The sequence below is a fragment of the Oncorhynchus mykiss genome, chromosome 5 (assembly GCF_057628025.1).
Source record: "Oncorhynchus mykiss isolate SJ-2025 chromosome 5, ASM5762802v1, whole genome shotgun sequence".
Classification (NCBI taxonomy): Eukaryota; Metazoa; Chordata; class Actinopteri; order Salmoniformes; family Salmonidae; genus Oncorhynchus; species Oncorhynchus mykiss.
Genome location: NC_143026.1, coordinates 89130693 through 89145281, shown reverse-complemented (window position 1 = coordinate 89145281; position 14589 = coordinate 89130693). Strand labels below are relative to the sequence as shown.

Sequence of the window (14589 nt, the reverse complement as noted above, 5' to 3'; positions counted from 1 at the left end):
CACATAGAACAGAGATGATCGCCTACCAAACTGTCTCTTTCCCATAGAACAGAGATGATCACCTACCAAACTGTCTCTTTCACATAGAACAGAGATGATCGCCTACCAAACTGTCTCTTTCCCATAGAACAGAGATGATCACCTACCAAACTGTCTCTTTCACATAGAACAGAGATGATCGCCTACCAAACCGTCTTTTTCCCACAGAACACAGAGATGATCGCCTACCAAACCGTCTTTTTCCCACAGAACACAGAGATGATCGCCTACCAAACCGTCTTTTTCCCACAGAACACAGAGATGATCGCCTACCAAACCGTCTTTTTCCCATAGAACAGAGATGATCGCCTACCAAACCGTCTTTTTCCCACAGAACACAGAGATGATCGCCTACCAAACCGTCTTTTTCCCACAGAACACAGAGATGATCGCTACCAAACCGTCTTTTTCACAACGAACACATAGATGATCGCCTACCAAACCGTCTTTTCCCCACAGAACACAGAGATGATCGCCTACCAAACCGTCTTTTTCCCACAGAACACAGAGATGATCGCTACCAAACCATTTATTTCCCACTTAACACAGAGATGATCGCCTACCAAACCATTTATTTCCCACTTAACACAGAGATGATCGCCTACCAAACCGTCTTTTTCCCACAGAACACAGAGATGATCGCTACCAAACCATTTATTTCCCACTTAACACAGAGATGATCGCCTACCAAACCATTTATTTCCCACTTAACACAGAGATGATCGCCTACCAAACCATTTATTTCCCACTTAACACAGAGATGATCGCCTACCAAACCATTTATTTCCCACTTAACACAGAGATGATCGCCTACCAAACCATTTATTTCCCACTTAACACAGAGATGATCGCCTACCAAACCATTTATTTCCCACTTAACACAGAGATGATCGCCTACCAAAACCATTTATTTCCCACTTAACACAGAGATGATCGCCTACCAAACCATTTATTTCCCACTTAACACAGAGATGATCGCCTACCAAACCGTTTATTTCCCACAGAACACAGAGCGATGATGACTCAAACAGTGACTCAGTAGAGAGTCACAGATGATCTGCTAAGATGTTTACACTTCTTCAGTCTGGCTAGAGTTGAGATCCACCAGTTCAAATGATCAGGACAAACAATGAAATACACTACTTACATTTTGGTATATTGCTAGAATAACTACACTTAAAGTCTGTGTTAGTGTTCCACCCTGTCACGTGATCTAGTGTGAGAGTGTCCTTTCTGCATGAGATGTATCCACGTTCAACCATTTATTTCCCTATACAGAAGTCTCTGAATATGATGTCCAGGATCTCCTCGGCTCCGACCCGTCCTGTAATGCGTCCCAGGTGGGTGAGGGCGAGGCGGACCCCCTCTGCGGCCAGGGCCAGGTCTTGGTCTCTGTACTGGTGGTACTGGTTCAGGGCCTGGACACTTTGCTGGAGGTGGGCTCTGTGACGGGCCTGGGTCAGACTGGGAGCTCCGCTCAGAGGGTCACCACACCTGGATGGAGCAGATGTGTTATAACTGATGTACTGTATGTAGGTGAGCCGGCCGGCGCTGCCAAATGTTTCAAAATAATGGGGTGTTTGATCTTCAGTCTGGGAGATGCTATCAGCGTTACTTTCTTCAAAGACTCAGGATGTATCAAATCTAATCAGAGTTTATTCCTCATATCCACAGGATACGGCAGGCTGTACGACACAATGAAACTCCTACCGTAGGGTAAGCACAGGGTGTTATGACTCATGTTATGACAAGTCATGCATGATATTATCAAAAGCTTAGGGACCAATCCTAACTTACTTGCGATATCAAAGTGTTACCTAAGTTTGATTTCGAATGAATTGCACAATGAATCTATCAATCAGAGTTAGGATTCCGCCCATGGTGAATACCTGATATACAGGAAAACCATTTTAAAAACCTACGTAGAAGCATACAGTAACATTAACACAGAACTGTACTCTATACTTACAGAGTCTTGACCCTGCTCTGCAGCACAGTGAGGAAATCCTCCAGCCCTGTACTGGTAGAGCAGGACAGAAAAAATGCAGGAGGGAGACCCGGTCTCTCTCTCAGCTCTCCCTCTGTTCTTTCCCTCTGCTCCTCAGGTACCAGATCACTCTTGTTGAGCACCAGCAGGACCCTGTCTGAGGCAGCCTTCATGCCGGCCTCAGGGCTGGGCAGCACAGTGCTGAGGTGCTCCTGGAGGAAGGCTGGTACTAGCTGAGGGTCTGGGGGTAGCTGGGTGGAGTCCACCACTACTAGGGTCAGATCAGCCTGCTCCACCCTGAAGGGAAAATACGCAATCAAATAAAATTTTATTTGTCACATGCTTCGTAAACAACAAGTGTAGACTAACATGCTGACTAGACCGGGCGCGCGAAGGCATGCATCCACGTGCGCAATCGTGCACATGTTGATTTTGTCCACACACACACCAGACGCGATTAGGACACACAGGTTGAAATATCAAAACAAACTCTGAACCAACTATATTAACTTGGGGACAGATCAAAAAGCATTAAACATTCATGCTGGCTAGCTTACTGTTGCTAGCTAATTTGACCTGGGATATAAACATTGGGTTGTTATTTTACCTGAAATGCACAAGGTCCTCTACTCTGACAATTAATCCTCCTTCATTTGGGGCGGCAGCGTAGCCTAGTGGTTATAGCGTTGGACTAGTAACCGAAAGGTTGCAAGTTCACATCCCTGAGCTGACAAGGTACAAATCTAATATATAAAAATATAACACGAATAATAAATATGTGATGAGTAACAATAACTTGGCTATATACATGGGGTACCAGTACTGAGTCAATGTGTAAGGGTACTTGGCTATATACATGGGGTACCAGTACTGAGTCAATGTGTAAGGGTACTTGGCTATATACATGGGGTACCAGTACTGAGTCAATGTGTAAGGGTACTTGGCTATATACATGGGGTACCAGTACTGAGTCAATGTGTAAGGGTACTTGGCTGTATACATGGGGTACCAGTACTGAGTCAATGTGTAAGGGTACTTGGCTATATACATGGGGTACCAGTACTGAGTCAATGTGTAAGGGTACTTGGCTATATACATGGGGTACCAGTACTGAGTCAATGTGTAAGGGTACTTGGCTATATACATGGGGTACCAGTACTGAGTCAATGTGTAAGGGTACTTGGCTGTATACATGGGGTACCAGTACTGAGTCAATGTGTAAGGGTACTTGGCTATATACATGGGGTACCAGTACTGAGTCAATGTGTAAGGGTACTTGGCTATATACATGGGGTACCAGTACTGAGTCAATGTGTAAGGGTACTTGGCTATATACATGGGGTACCAGTACTGAGTCAATGTGTAAGGGTACTTGGCTATATACATGGGGTACCAGTACTGAGTCAATGTGTAAGGGTACTTGGCTATATACATGGGGTACCAGTACTGAGTCAATGTGTAAGGGTACTTGGCTATATACATGGGGTACCAGTACTGAGTCAATGTGTAAGGGTACTTGGCTATATACATGGGGTACCAGTACTGAGTCAATGTGTAAGGGTACTTGGCTATATACATGGGGTACCAGTACTGAGTCAATGTGTAAGGGTACTTGGCTATATACATGGGGTACCAGTACTGAGTCAATGTGTAAGGGTACTTGGCTATATACATGGGGTACCAGTACTGAGTCAATGTGTAAGGGTACTTGGCTATATACATGGGGTACCAGTACTGAGTCAATGTGTAAGGGTACTTGGCTATATACATGGGGTACCAGTACTGAGTCAATGTGTAAGGGTACTTGGCTATATACACAGGGTACAAGGTATTTGAGCTATACACTACATTAACAAAAGTATGTGGACACCTGCTCATCAAACATCTCATTCCAAAATCATGCAGTAACAGCCTCCACTCTTCTGGGAAGGCTTTCCACTAGATGTAGGAGCATTGCTGCGGGGACTTGCTTCCATTTAGATGTTGAAGCTCCCAGACTTATTCCAGTCTGGGGTAGTCCTGCATCCGCTTCATCGGACCACAACTTCCTGTTTTGAGGAATCAGGAATAGAGTTCACGTGCATCCACGTGAGGGAAAGCATTTCTGTGTATGGAGTAAAGGTGATCTAGAGTTTTTTGGCCTCTAGTTGCACAGGTAAAAATGAAGTGAAAGGAATTTCAGTTTCCCTGCATTGAAATCACCGGCCACAAGAAGTGTGTTTGCTTTTGGCCCTATAGAGCTTGTAGTGCCAGCATCGGATTGTGGTGGTAAATAGTATGGCCTGCAGCTTATCATAAGGTATTCTAACTCAGGCGAGCAAAAACTTGAGACTTCCTTAACATTAGAGATCACGCAGCAGCTGTTGTTAAGAGACACCCCTCCCCTGCTCAGCTTACCAGAGGCTGCTGACCGGTCTTGACATTGAAAAGCCAACAAGATGTACATTATCCATGTCCTTGTTCAGCCACGACTCCATGAAACATAGAATATTACAGATCTTGAGGTCCCGTTGATAGGATAATATCAAACAGAGCTTGTCCAGTTTATTCTCTAGTGACTGTACGTTCGGCAACAGGCGGTTTATTTGCACGCCAACGTAGTCTCGTCATGATGCCGGCTCGTCTGCCTCTTTTGCGCCGTCACTTCCTCTTTTGAGTCCCCGGGATTAGGGTCAGGTCCAGAGTCAAGAGAACGTCCAGAGTCAACAGAACGTCCAGAGTCAGCAGAACGTCCAGAGTAAACAGAACGTCCAGAGTAAACAGAACGTCCAGAGTTAACAGAACGTCCAGAGTTAGCAGAACGTCCAGAGTAAACAGAACGTCCAGAGTTAGCAGAACGTCCAGAGTAAACAGAACGTCCAGAGTAAACAGAACGTCCAGAGTTAACAGAACGTCCAGAGTTAGCAGAATGTCCAGAGTAAACAGAACGTCCAGAGTAAACAGAACGTCCAGAGTTAACAGAACGTCCAGAGTAAACAGAACGTCCAGAGTTAACAGAACGTCCAGAGTAAACAGAACATCCAGAGTTAACAGAACGTCTAGAGTTAACAGAATGTCCAAAGTTAACAGAACGTCCAGAGTAAACAGAACGTCCAGAGTTAGCAGAACGTCCAGAGTAAACAGAATGTCCAGAGTTAACAGAACGTCCAGAGTAAACAGAACGTCCAGAGTAAAGAGAACATCCAGAGTAAACAGAATGTCCAGAGTTAGCAGAACGTCCAGAGTAAACAGAACTTCCAGAGCTAGCAGAACGTCCAGAGTAAACAGAACGTCCAGAGTTAGCAGAACGTCCAGAGCTGCCGACTCGTTGAAGTACAAACTGCCATTCAAATGGAGGTTAGTGATCACTGTTCTGATCTCCAGAAGGTCATAGGAAATGATGGTGGAGACATTGTGTAAAAAAACATTTTTTAAGATCAGTGTAAAAAAACACTAAATAGCAGAACTGGTCAGGAGTCTGTAAATGTGTTGCTATCCACTGCAGTCCCACTTCATAATCCCCCAGATTAGAATAGAATTGCGTAGCATTGTCCATTTTTATTGTCCATTTTTGTTGAAACAAAAAAGCATAGGTAGGGAATCTAGAGACAGTCACATAATTAACTGTATCTCTGTGGGGACCCCCCCTCCCCAGGGACTCTCCCCTGCCCCCAGGGACTAGCAGAAGCAGCAGGATGCTTATTCTGACTACCTCCTTCCTGCCCCCCCCCAGGTCATGAGCCCTGGATCCCCTGACAGACATACAGAAAGTACCTTTAAGCACAAGAACTGCCTGCACTTCCTACCGGACCAACTCTCCCCTCGATCCCTCCCCTCTCTCTTCCCTCTCCCTCTCGTCAGTCTGGCAAGTCTGTGGAGGGTGTGTGTGTGTATGTGTGTGTGTGTGTGTGTGTGTATATTCAGGGAGGAGTATATACATTTATTTATGTATTTGACTCTGTCACTGTGCGTGTGTGTGTGCCTCACCCTCTGTACTGTAAATATTAATGTGTATTTGACTCTGTCACTGTGTGTGTGTGTGTGTGTGTGTGTGTGTGTGTGTGTATGTGTGTGTCTGTGTGTGTGTGTGTGTGTGTGTGTGTGTGTGTGTGTGTGTGTGTGTGTGTGTTTGCCTCACCCTCTGTATGGTAAATATTAATGTGTATAGTGGCACATCCTCCCACCTCCTGAGTGTGTTTACGTCTGGTATTTATATCCATACATTCTCTTTACACTGAGGAACTGGAGCTGAAGCCAAAATACACCATAAGGAAAAAGCCTTGAATTATTTCTTCCTTTTTTTGTTTTCGAGGATTTTCAAGTATCTTGTTCATTTTGTTCATATTGCCCATACAATGTAGACAACACTAGACTTTGTTCTGTACAGAAGTCACAATTCACAGGAAGAGACTCCCAATAATTCTCCATTAGGTATTGTTTAAGGTCTTTCCATATCCTAGTCCTGATGATAAGAATTAGTGTATTCATTTTAGGTGAACTGCAAAACAAAGATATTCAACTAGTTGAAATGGAACATGCATTTGGACCATCATGCTTTGTACCATATGTGTGTGGTATGTATGTGGTGTGGTGTATACATGTTGATATTGATTGATAAGCACCTACCTCTGGCGTGCTCTACGGACCCCCTCTCTCTCCACGCTGTCTGAGGAGTCTCTGAGCCCTGCGGTGTCACTCAGGAGGACAGGGAAGCCCCCAATGTCCAGAGAGGTTTCCACAATGTCCCTGGTGGTGCCCGCGATGGGGGACACGATGGCTGCTGGACGCTGGCCTGGACAGAGGAATGGAGAGAAAGATGGAGATAGACAGAGAGATGGACAGAAATTGGGATAGAGAGATGGAGACAGACAGAGACAGACAGACAGACAGACAGACAGACAGACAGGGAGGGAGGGAGGGAGGGAGGGAGGGAGGGAGGGAGGGAGGGAGGGAGGGAGGGAGGGAGGGAGGGAGGGAGGGAGGGAGGGAGGGAGGGAGGGAGGGAGGGAGGGAGGGAGGGAGGGAGGAATTGGGATAGAGAGATGAGAGAAAGAGACAGAGAGAGAGGGAGAGAGAAGAGAGTGGAAAATTAAAGTGGAAAACCACACTACAGGCTGATCCATCTTTGATGTAATGTCCTTAAAACAAGTCAAAATGAGGGTCAGTAGTGTGTGTGGCCTCCACGTGCCTGTACGACCTCCCTACAACGCCTGGGCATGCTCCTGATGAGGTGGCGGATGGTCTCCTGAGGGATTTCCTCCCAGACCTGGACTAAAGCATCCGCCAACTCCTGGACAGTCTGTGGTGCAATGGGGCGTTGGTGGATGGAGCGAGACATGATGTCCCAGATGTGCTCAATTGGATTCAGGTCTGGGGAACGGGCAGGCCAGTCCATAGCATCAATGCCTTCCTCTTGCAGGAACTGCTGACACACTCCAGCCACATGAGGTCTAGCATTGTCTTGCATTAGGAGGAACCCAGGGCCAACCGCACCAGCATATGGTCTCACAAGGGGTCTGAGGATCTCATCTCGGTACCTAATGGCAGTCAGGCTACCTCTGGCGAGCACATGGAGGGCTGTGCTGTCCCCCAAAGAAATGCCACCCCACACCATGACTGACCCATCGCCAAACCGGTCATGCTGGAGGATGTTGCAAGCAGCAGAACGTTCTCCACGGCGTCTCCAGACTCTGTCACGTCTGTCACACGTGCTCAGTGTGAACCTGCTTTCATCTGTGAAGAGCAAAGGGCACCAGTGGCGAATTTGCCAATCTTGGTGTTCTCTGGCAAATGCCAAACGTCCTGCACAGTGTTGGGCTGTAAGCACAACCCCCACCTGTGGACGTCGGGCCCTCATACCACCCTCATGGAGTCTGTTTCTGACCGTTTGAGCAGACACATGCACATTTGTGGCCTGCTGGAGGTCATTTTGCAGGGCTCTGGCAGTGCTCCTCCTGCTCCTCCTTGCACAAAGGCGGAGGTAGCGGTCCTGCTGCTGGGTTGTGGCCTCCTCCACGTCTCCTGATGTACTGGCCTGTCTCCTGGTAGCGCCTCCATGCTCTGGACACTACGCTGACAGACACAGCAAACCTTGTTGCCACAGCTCGCATTGATGTGTCATCCTGGATGAGCTGCACTACCTGAGCCACTTGTGTGGGTTGTAGACTCCGTCTCATGCTACCACTAGAGTGAAAGCACCGCCAGCATTCAAAAGTGACCAAAACATCAGCCAGGAAGCATAGGAACTGAGAAATGGTCTGTGGTCAGCCCCTGTAGAACCACTCCTTTATTGGGGGTGTCTTGCTAATTGCCTATAATTTCCACCTGTTGTCTATTCCATTTGCACAACAGCATGTGAAATGTCTTGTCAATCAGTGTTGCTTCCTAAGTGGACAGTTTGATTTCACAGAAGTGTGATTGACTTGGAGTTACATTGTGTTGTTTAAGTGTTCCCTTTATTTTTTTTTTGAGCAGTGTGTATTCATGGGAAATACTAACTATCAAAGTGTCCTATTCTTGGTTATTTGGAATCAAAATAAGATCCTCGACAAACTCATCAATCTTCTCCTGCCATGGGATATTTTCATCCAGAACCACGCCTCTGTTCAGTGGAACTACGTACATAGAGCAAAGTGCTGTACGGTAGGATCCCTCCCTCCCTCCCCACAGCCCAGCCAAAACGACTGACAGCCCATTACTCTGTGTTAAGAGCTGTGGCCGGGAGTCGGGCCCTGGGAAAGACCAAGCTCAATAGGAAACAATAACAGGATTTTATCTGGAGTCTGATAAACACGTGTATTATTCTGATAGGAAGCTCTGTGGCGCAGCAGCCAAACAACCGTTCCACACGGTTTATACAGAGCCTTGCTTTATGACACAGGATGTCATATCTCAAACTCACGAGCACATGAGTGATAAACAAAAAACAGGTTCATTAGAAACAGATTCATTAGAAACGGATTGTCACGACTTCCGCCGAAGTCCCTCTCCTTGTTCGGGCGCGAAGTCCCTCTCCTTGTAGGTGCATATTAGGTGTGTATCAGGTGTGTATTAGGTGTGTATTAGGTGCGTATTTGGTGTGTATTAGGTGTGTATTTGGTGTGTATTAGGTGCGTATTAGGTGTGTATCAGGTGTGTATCGGGTGTGTATTGGGTGTGTATCGGGTGTGTGTGTTAGGTGTGCGTTAGGTGTGTAGTAGGTATGTATTGGGTGTGTATTAGGTGTGTATCGGGCGTGTATTAAGTGTGTTGGGTGTGTACCGGATGTGTATCTGGAGTGTACAAGGGGTGCGTCGGGTGTGTATTGGAGTGTATTAGGCGTGTATTGGGTGTGTATTGTGTGCTGGGTGAGCATCGGGTGTGTATTGGGTGTGTATTAGGTGTGTATTTGGTGTGTACTGTGTGCCGGATGAGCATTGGGTGTGTATTGGGTGTGTATTGGGCATGTATTGGGTGTGTATTGGGCATGTATTAGGTGTGTATTTAGCGTGTATTAGGTGTGTATTGGGTGTGTATTGGGTGTGTATTAGGTGTGTATTGGGTGTGTACTAGGGGTGTATTGTGTGCCCGGGTGAGCATTGGGTGTGTATTAGGTGTGTATTGAGTGTGTATTGGGTGTGTATTAGGTGTGTATTGGGTGTGTACTAGGGGTGTATTGTGTGCCCGGGTGAGCATTGGGCATGTATTAGGTGTGTATTTAGCATGTATTAGGTGTGTATTTAGCATGTATTAGGTGTGTATTGGGTGTGTATTGGGTGTGTATTAGGTGTGTATTGGGTGTGTACTAGGGGTGCATTGTGTGCCCGGGTGAGCATTGGGTATGTATTAGGTGTGTATTTAGCATGTATTAGGTGTGTATTAGGTGTGTATTGGGTGTGTATTGGGTGTGTATTGGGTGTGTACTAGGGGTGTATTGTGTGCCCGGGTGAGCATTGGGTATGTATTAGGTGTGTATTAGGTGTGTATTGGGTGTGTATTAGGTGTGTATTAGGTGTGTATTGGGTGTGTGTTTCACTTGTTTATGAGAAACGTACACCAACCAACGATTCACTTCCTCATCCTCGTTGTGTCGTACGGGGGGCTCTGAAAAAACATGACGACAAATGATCCAAAAAACCTTTTAGAAACACCCAGGATAATGACGCGGGGCTTTAGACGTTGTGCACATGAAATTATGTCATTCTGAACTTTATCCGTAACGTTATATTCCATTTGGTTTGCGACTCAAAATCTATCCAGAATGGAACAGCTGGATTGGGGATACAGCTCAAAGTCACACAACATGGAATACAACGCTGCGAACAGTGCCCCCATACTGCAAAAAGACGATTGGGAATTGAATCGCTGGTTGGTGTACGTTTCTCAAAAATAAGTGAAATCGCAACAACAACAACAACAACAACAACAAAACGTGTCTGGAACCTTCTAGAACATGCCATTTACATCAGAAATAGAGATTTGGTTATAAAAAAAAAGCATATTTAGGTGTATGACTGAGTGCACTCATACATGGCTGTCCAAATAAATGAGGACTCGCTCTGCAATGTGTCATACTTTGTGTGTGTGTGTTGTTCTTACAGAGCGTGTTGAGCAGACTGCTCTTCCCAGCATTGGTAGCTCCTGCTATCACCACCTGTACTCCGGTGCGCAGCCGCTCTCCTCTCCTCTCGTCCTTTAGGTGTCTCTCTATCTCTGTCTCCAGCTGGCGCACTGAACTGTCCACTGGGAAGGGGAGACGGGCAGGGATAGGACAACAGGGAGTCAAGTTCAATTTCATGTTTGCTTTCCAAATAACCAATGCCATGGAAACAGGAGAAAGTCTCTCTGCTCTGTGACATGTGAAACTAAACAATTAATGTCAACAATATTGTGACATATTTATAATGTGTCTCTGATGTGAAACAACCTTTTTTAAATTCCGATTACATGAGATGAATGAATGTCACCCATCGTGTAGACCCCTGTCCACCTAACTATGAACCAGAGGTGGCTCTGACTTCTCCTCTGAAAGGAAAGGACCCAATGGCGTGCCACCAAAAACCAAATGGCACGCAGCAAAGCATCTGTCCCTAAATCAAAAGATCAGAGGCTTCTGTTCTCTCAGCTGCCCCACCAGACTGCAGCAGGCGACGCTGAGGGGAATTTCCCTTCCCTCCGCTTCCTCTCTCTCCCCTTCTCCCCCCCACACCATGGGAAACACAGAAAGACAGAGAGACAGAGAGAGAGAGAAGAGAGAGAGGGAAGGAGAGAGACAGAGAGAAGGAGAGGGAGGGGGAGAGGAGAGAGACAATGGAAGACAGAGACAGAGGTGGTAGAGAGAGAGAGGAGAGAAGGAGAGAACCAGAGAGAGAGAGAGGGACAAAGAGGTGGTAGAGAGATAGAGACAGAGAGAGAGAGAGAGAGATACATTGAGAGACAGAGAGACAGACAGAGAGAGAGAGAGACAGCAAGGTGGTAGAGAGAGAGAGAGAGATGAAGAGGTGGTAGAGAGATAGAGACAGAGAGAGAGACAGAGAGACACAGAGAGAGATCGTTAAATTGAGAGACAGACAGACAGAGAGAGAGAGAGAGAGAGAGAGACAGAGACACCACTGTCAGATCACAGCCAGATCAACGTGTTTCTGAAGAAATTAACCGGCAATATTAATTCAGAAAAACAACCCATTAAACTCTACAACATGAACCAATGGTACAGATGGGCTCCAAACAGTGCAGAGAAATTCATTGAAACTTTGAACTCAAATGAAATGATGAACTCTATACAGGTCTTCAATAACTCACAGTACCAAAACAATAAAGAAGGTGTCAATTCAGCTACTCAAAACATCAACTGCCTATTCCATAAAGAAGCATCAAAAGCAAATTTGAGAAAACCAAAGAAATGCAACATCAGAAACAAAAAAACGAAATGTTTCTGAAAAGTGGTTTGATAAATAATGTAAAACAACTAAGACAAATGTCAAATGCAAAACATTAGCAGCTAAACAACCCAGAGCTACCATATGAATACTAAGAAACTCTGAAACAGTATAAACAAACACTGAAACGCAAGAAATTGAATTATACCAACAAGACACTTGATGAAATTGAAAACGGACCAAAATCAGTTCTGGGACATGTGGAACAGTTTAAGCACGACAAAGGCACAACAATTAACCATAGAAGATGAAGGAATTTGAAAAACTTATTTTGATAATCTATACAAAAACATCCCACAAAAAGACTTACAACACAACCAATTAGAAATTCAAGAAAAATGGAACATCCTTGAATCAGTCATTAAAAACAACCAAAATCCATTACATTACCCAGTAACCCAACAAGAACTAAATGAAAAGCTCAAATCTATAAAATCTAAGAAGGCTTGTGGTCTAGGCAACATCAGAAATTAAATGCTGACAAACAGCCCACCTGAGTTGCAAAATGCTGAGCTTAAACGGTTCAACATGGTATTAACTTCTGACTGCTTTCCTGATGTCTGGAACCAGGGGCTCATCTCCCCTGATCCACAGAAGTGGAGACAATTCAGACCCCAATAATTACAAGGGAATTTGCGTAAACAGCAACTTGGGAAAGGTTTTCTGTAGCACTTAGAATTAAGGTGTAAGGTGTATGTAAACTTCCGACTTCATCTGTATGTACACAGAAAATGTGTCCAATAAAAATCCAAAACCAAAGAACAGTGTTCTTTTCACAACGTCGAGGTGTGAGACAAGGCTGCAGTTTGAGTCCAAATCTTTTCAACATTTATATCAATGAATTAGCAGACATGTTGGACTATTCTCCAGCGCCAGGACTCACACTATTTGACACAGAGGTGAAATACCTGCTATATGCTGATGATTTGGTATTTCTATCACCAAACAAAGAAGGTCTTCAACAGAACCTTAACATTCTAGAGCAATATTGCCATAATTGGGTCCTGGCAGTAAATTTCCCAAAAACAAAAATCCTGATTTTCTCTTAAAAAAAAACTGATGTCCGAAACACAAATATAAATTCACCCTGAACAACACCATAATTGAACACACAAAAAATGACTCATACCTTGGGTCTGACCATATCTGCATCGGGAAACTTTAATATGGCAGTGAATGCACTCAAAGAAAAAGCCCGCAGAGCAATGTATGCAATAATAATGAAATTATTCAAAATCCCAGTTAGAATTTGGACTAAAATATTGGACATTGAAATCCAGCTCTTTACGGAGGTGAGGTTTGGGGGCGACTCAATAAACTGGACTTGAAAATGTGGGACAAACATCCAATTGAAGTGAGGTTTGGGGGCGACTCAATAAACTGGACTTTAAAATGTGGGACAAACATCCAATTGAAGTGAGGTTTGGGGGCGACTCAATAAACTGGACTTTAAGATGTGGGACAAACATCCAATTGAAGTGAGGTTTGGGGGCGACTCAATAAACTGCACTTTAAAATGTGGGACAAACATCCAATTGAAGTGAGGTTTGGGGGCGACTCAATAAACTGGACTTTAAAATGTGGGACAAACATCCAATTGAAGCCCTACATGCAGAATTCTGTCGGAAAATTCTACAAATCCAGAGAAATACAGCAACTAATGCAGGAAGGGCAGAATTGGGCCGTTTTCCAGTAATAATGAAAATACAGATAAGATCATCAACATTTTGGCCACATCTAAATTCAAGTCTGCCATTTAAAGCACTTCAAACTCAAGAGCTGAGCCCAGAAACGAGCCCTCTCAGTCAGCTGGTGTTGGACCTCACCAACCAAGCTGACACCAGCACTGCTTCAAAAGAAAGAATTCCAATAAACAAAATCATGAACCAATCAAAGGACTCATATTTACAACATTGGAAAAACGAAACAAAATCCCAAGCCGACTAAATTGCTTTCTGGCCCTAAAAAGAGAATATGAATTGGCTGATTATCTCTACTCTGTCAGAGATACGAAGCAGAGACAGAGAAAGATAAATATTCCTCACCAAGAGATTCATTATTCACAGAAATGACTACATTTATTCCAAATGTTAACTTATTAAACCCAGAGGAAAATCTAAAAATACTTATGGGTGAAGGAGCAATGGCTCCTCTTGGAGCCAAATATGTATTTTCCTGCCAAAGCCTGAGGGACACTGGATAATAACATCTGCATAGTAAGCAATAACTTATTTATTATTATTATTGTTGTTGTTGTGATTATCATTCCAAATAGTAGTGGTATGGGTAGTAGGGTGATGGTAATGATAGCAGTTTAGTGATGGTGGTAGTTGTAGTAATGATGATGGTGGTAGTTGTAGTAATAATGATGATGGTAGTTGTAGTAGTGATGATGATGGTAGTTGTAGTAATAATGATGATGGTAGTTGTAGTAATGATGATGATGGTAGTTGTAGTAATGATGATGATGGTAGTTGTAGTAATAATGACGATGGTAGTTGTAGTAGTAATGATGGTAGTTGTAGTAATAATGATGATGGTAGTTGTAGTAATAATGATGATGGTAGTTGTCGTAGTAATGATGATGGTAGTTGTAGTAATGATGATGATGGTAGTTGTAGTAATGATGATGATGGTAGTTGTAGTAATGATGGTAGTTGTAGTAGT

The 14589-nt window shown here is 44.4% G+C and overlaps 1 protein-coding gene across 4 annotated transcripts in view; it reads right to left on the bottom strand.

Annotated features, from left to right (window-relative positions):
- Positions 1 to 891: 891 nt before the first annotated feature.
- Positions 892 to 14589, bottom strand: part of gtpbp3 (GTP binding protein 3, mitochondrial) — a 33874-nt gene continuing 20176 nt past the window's right edge. For all 4 annotated transcript variants that reach the window (XM_036978783.2, XM_036978782.2, XM_090236263.1 and 1 more), the window contains exons 6-9: positions 10583 to 10726; positions 6632 to 6797; positions 2009 to 2323; positions 892 to 1533 (exon numbers count right to left, since the gene is read on the bottom strand). In XM_036978783.2, coding sequence (XP_036834678.2) covers positions 1302 to 1533; positions 2009 to 2323; positions 6632 to 6797; positions 10583 to 10726 — 857 coding nt within the window. In that variant the 3' untranslated portion in view covers positions 892 to 1301. The remainder of the gene's footprint in view (positions 1534 to 2008; positions 2324 to 6631; positions 6798 to 10582; positions 10727 to 14589) is intronic.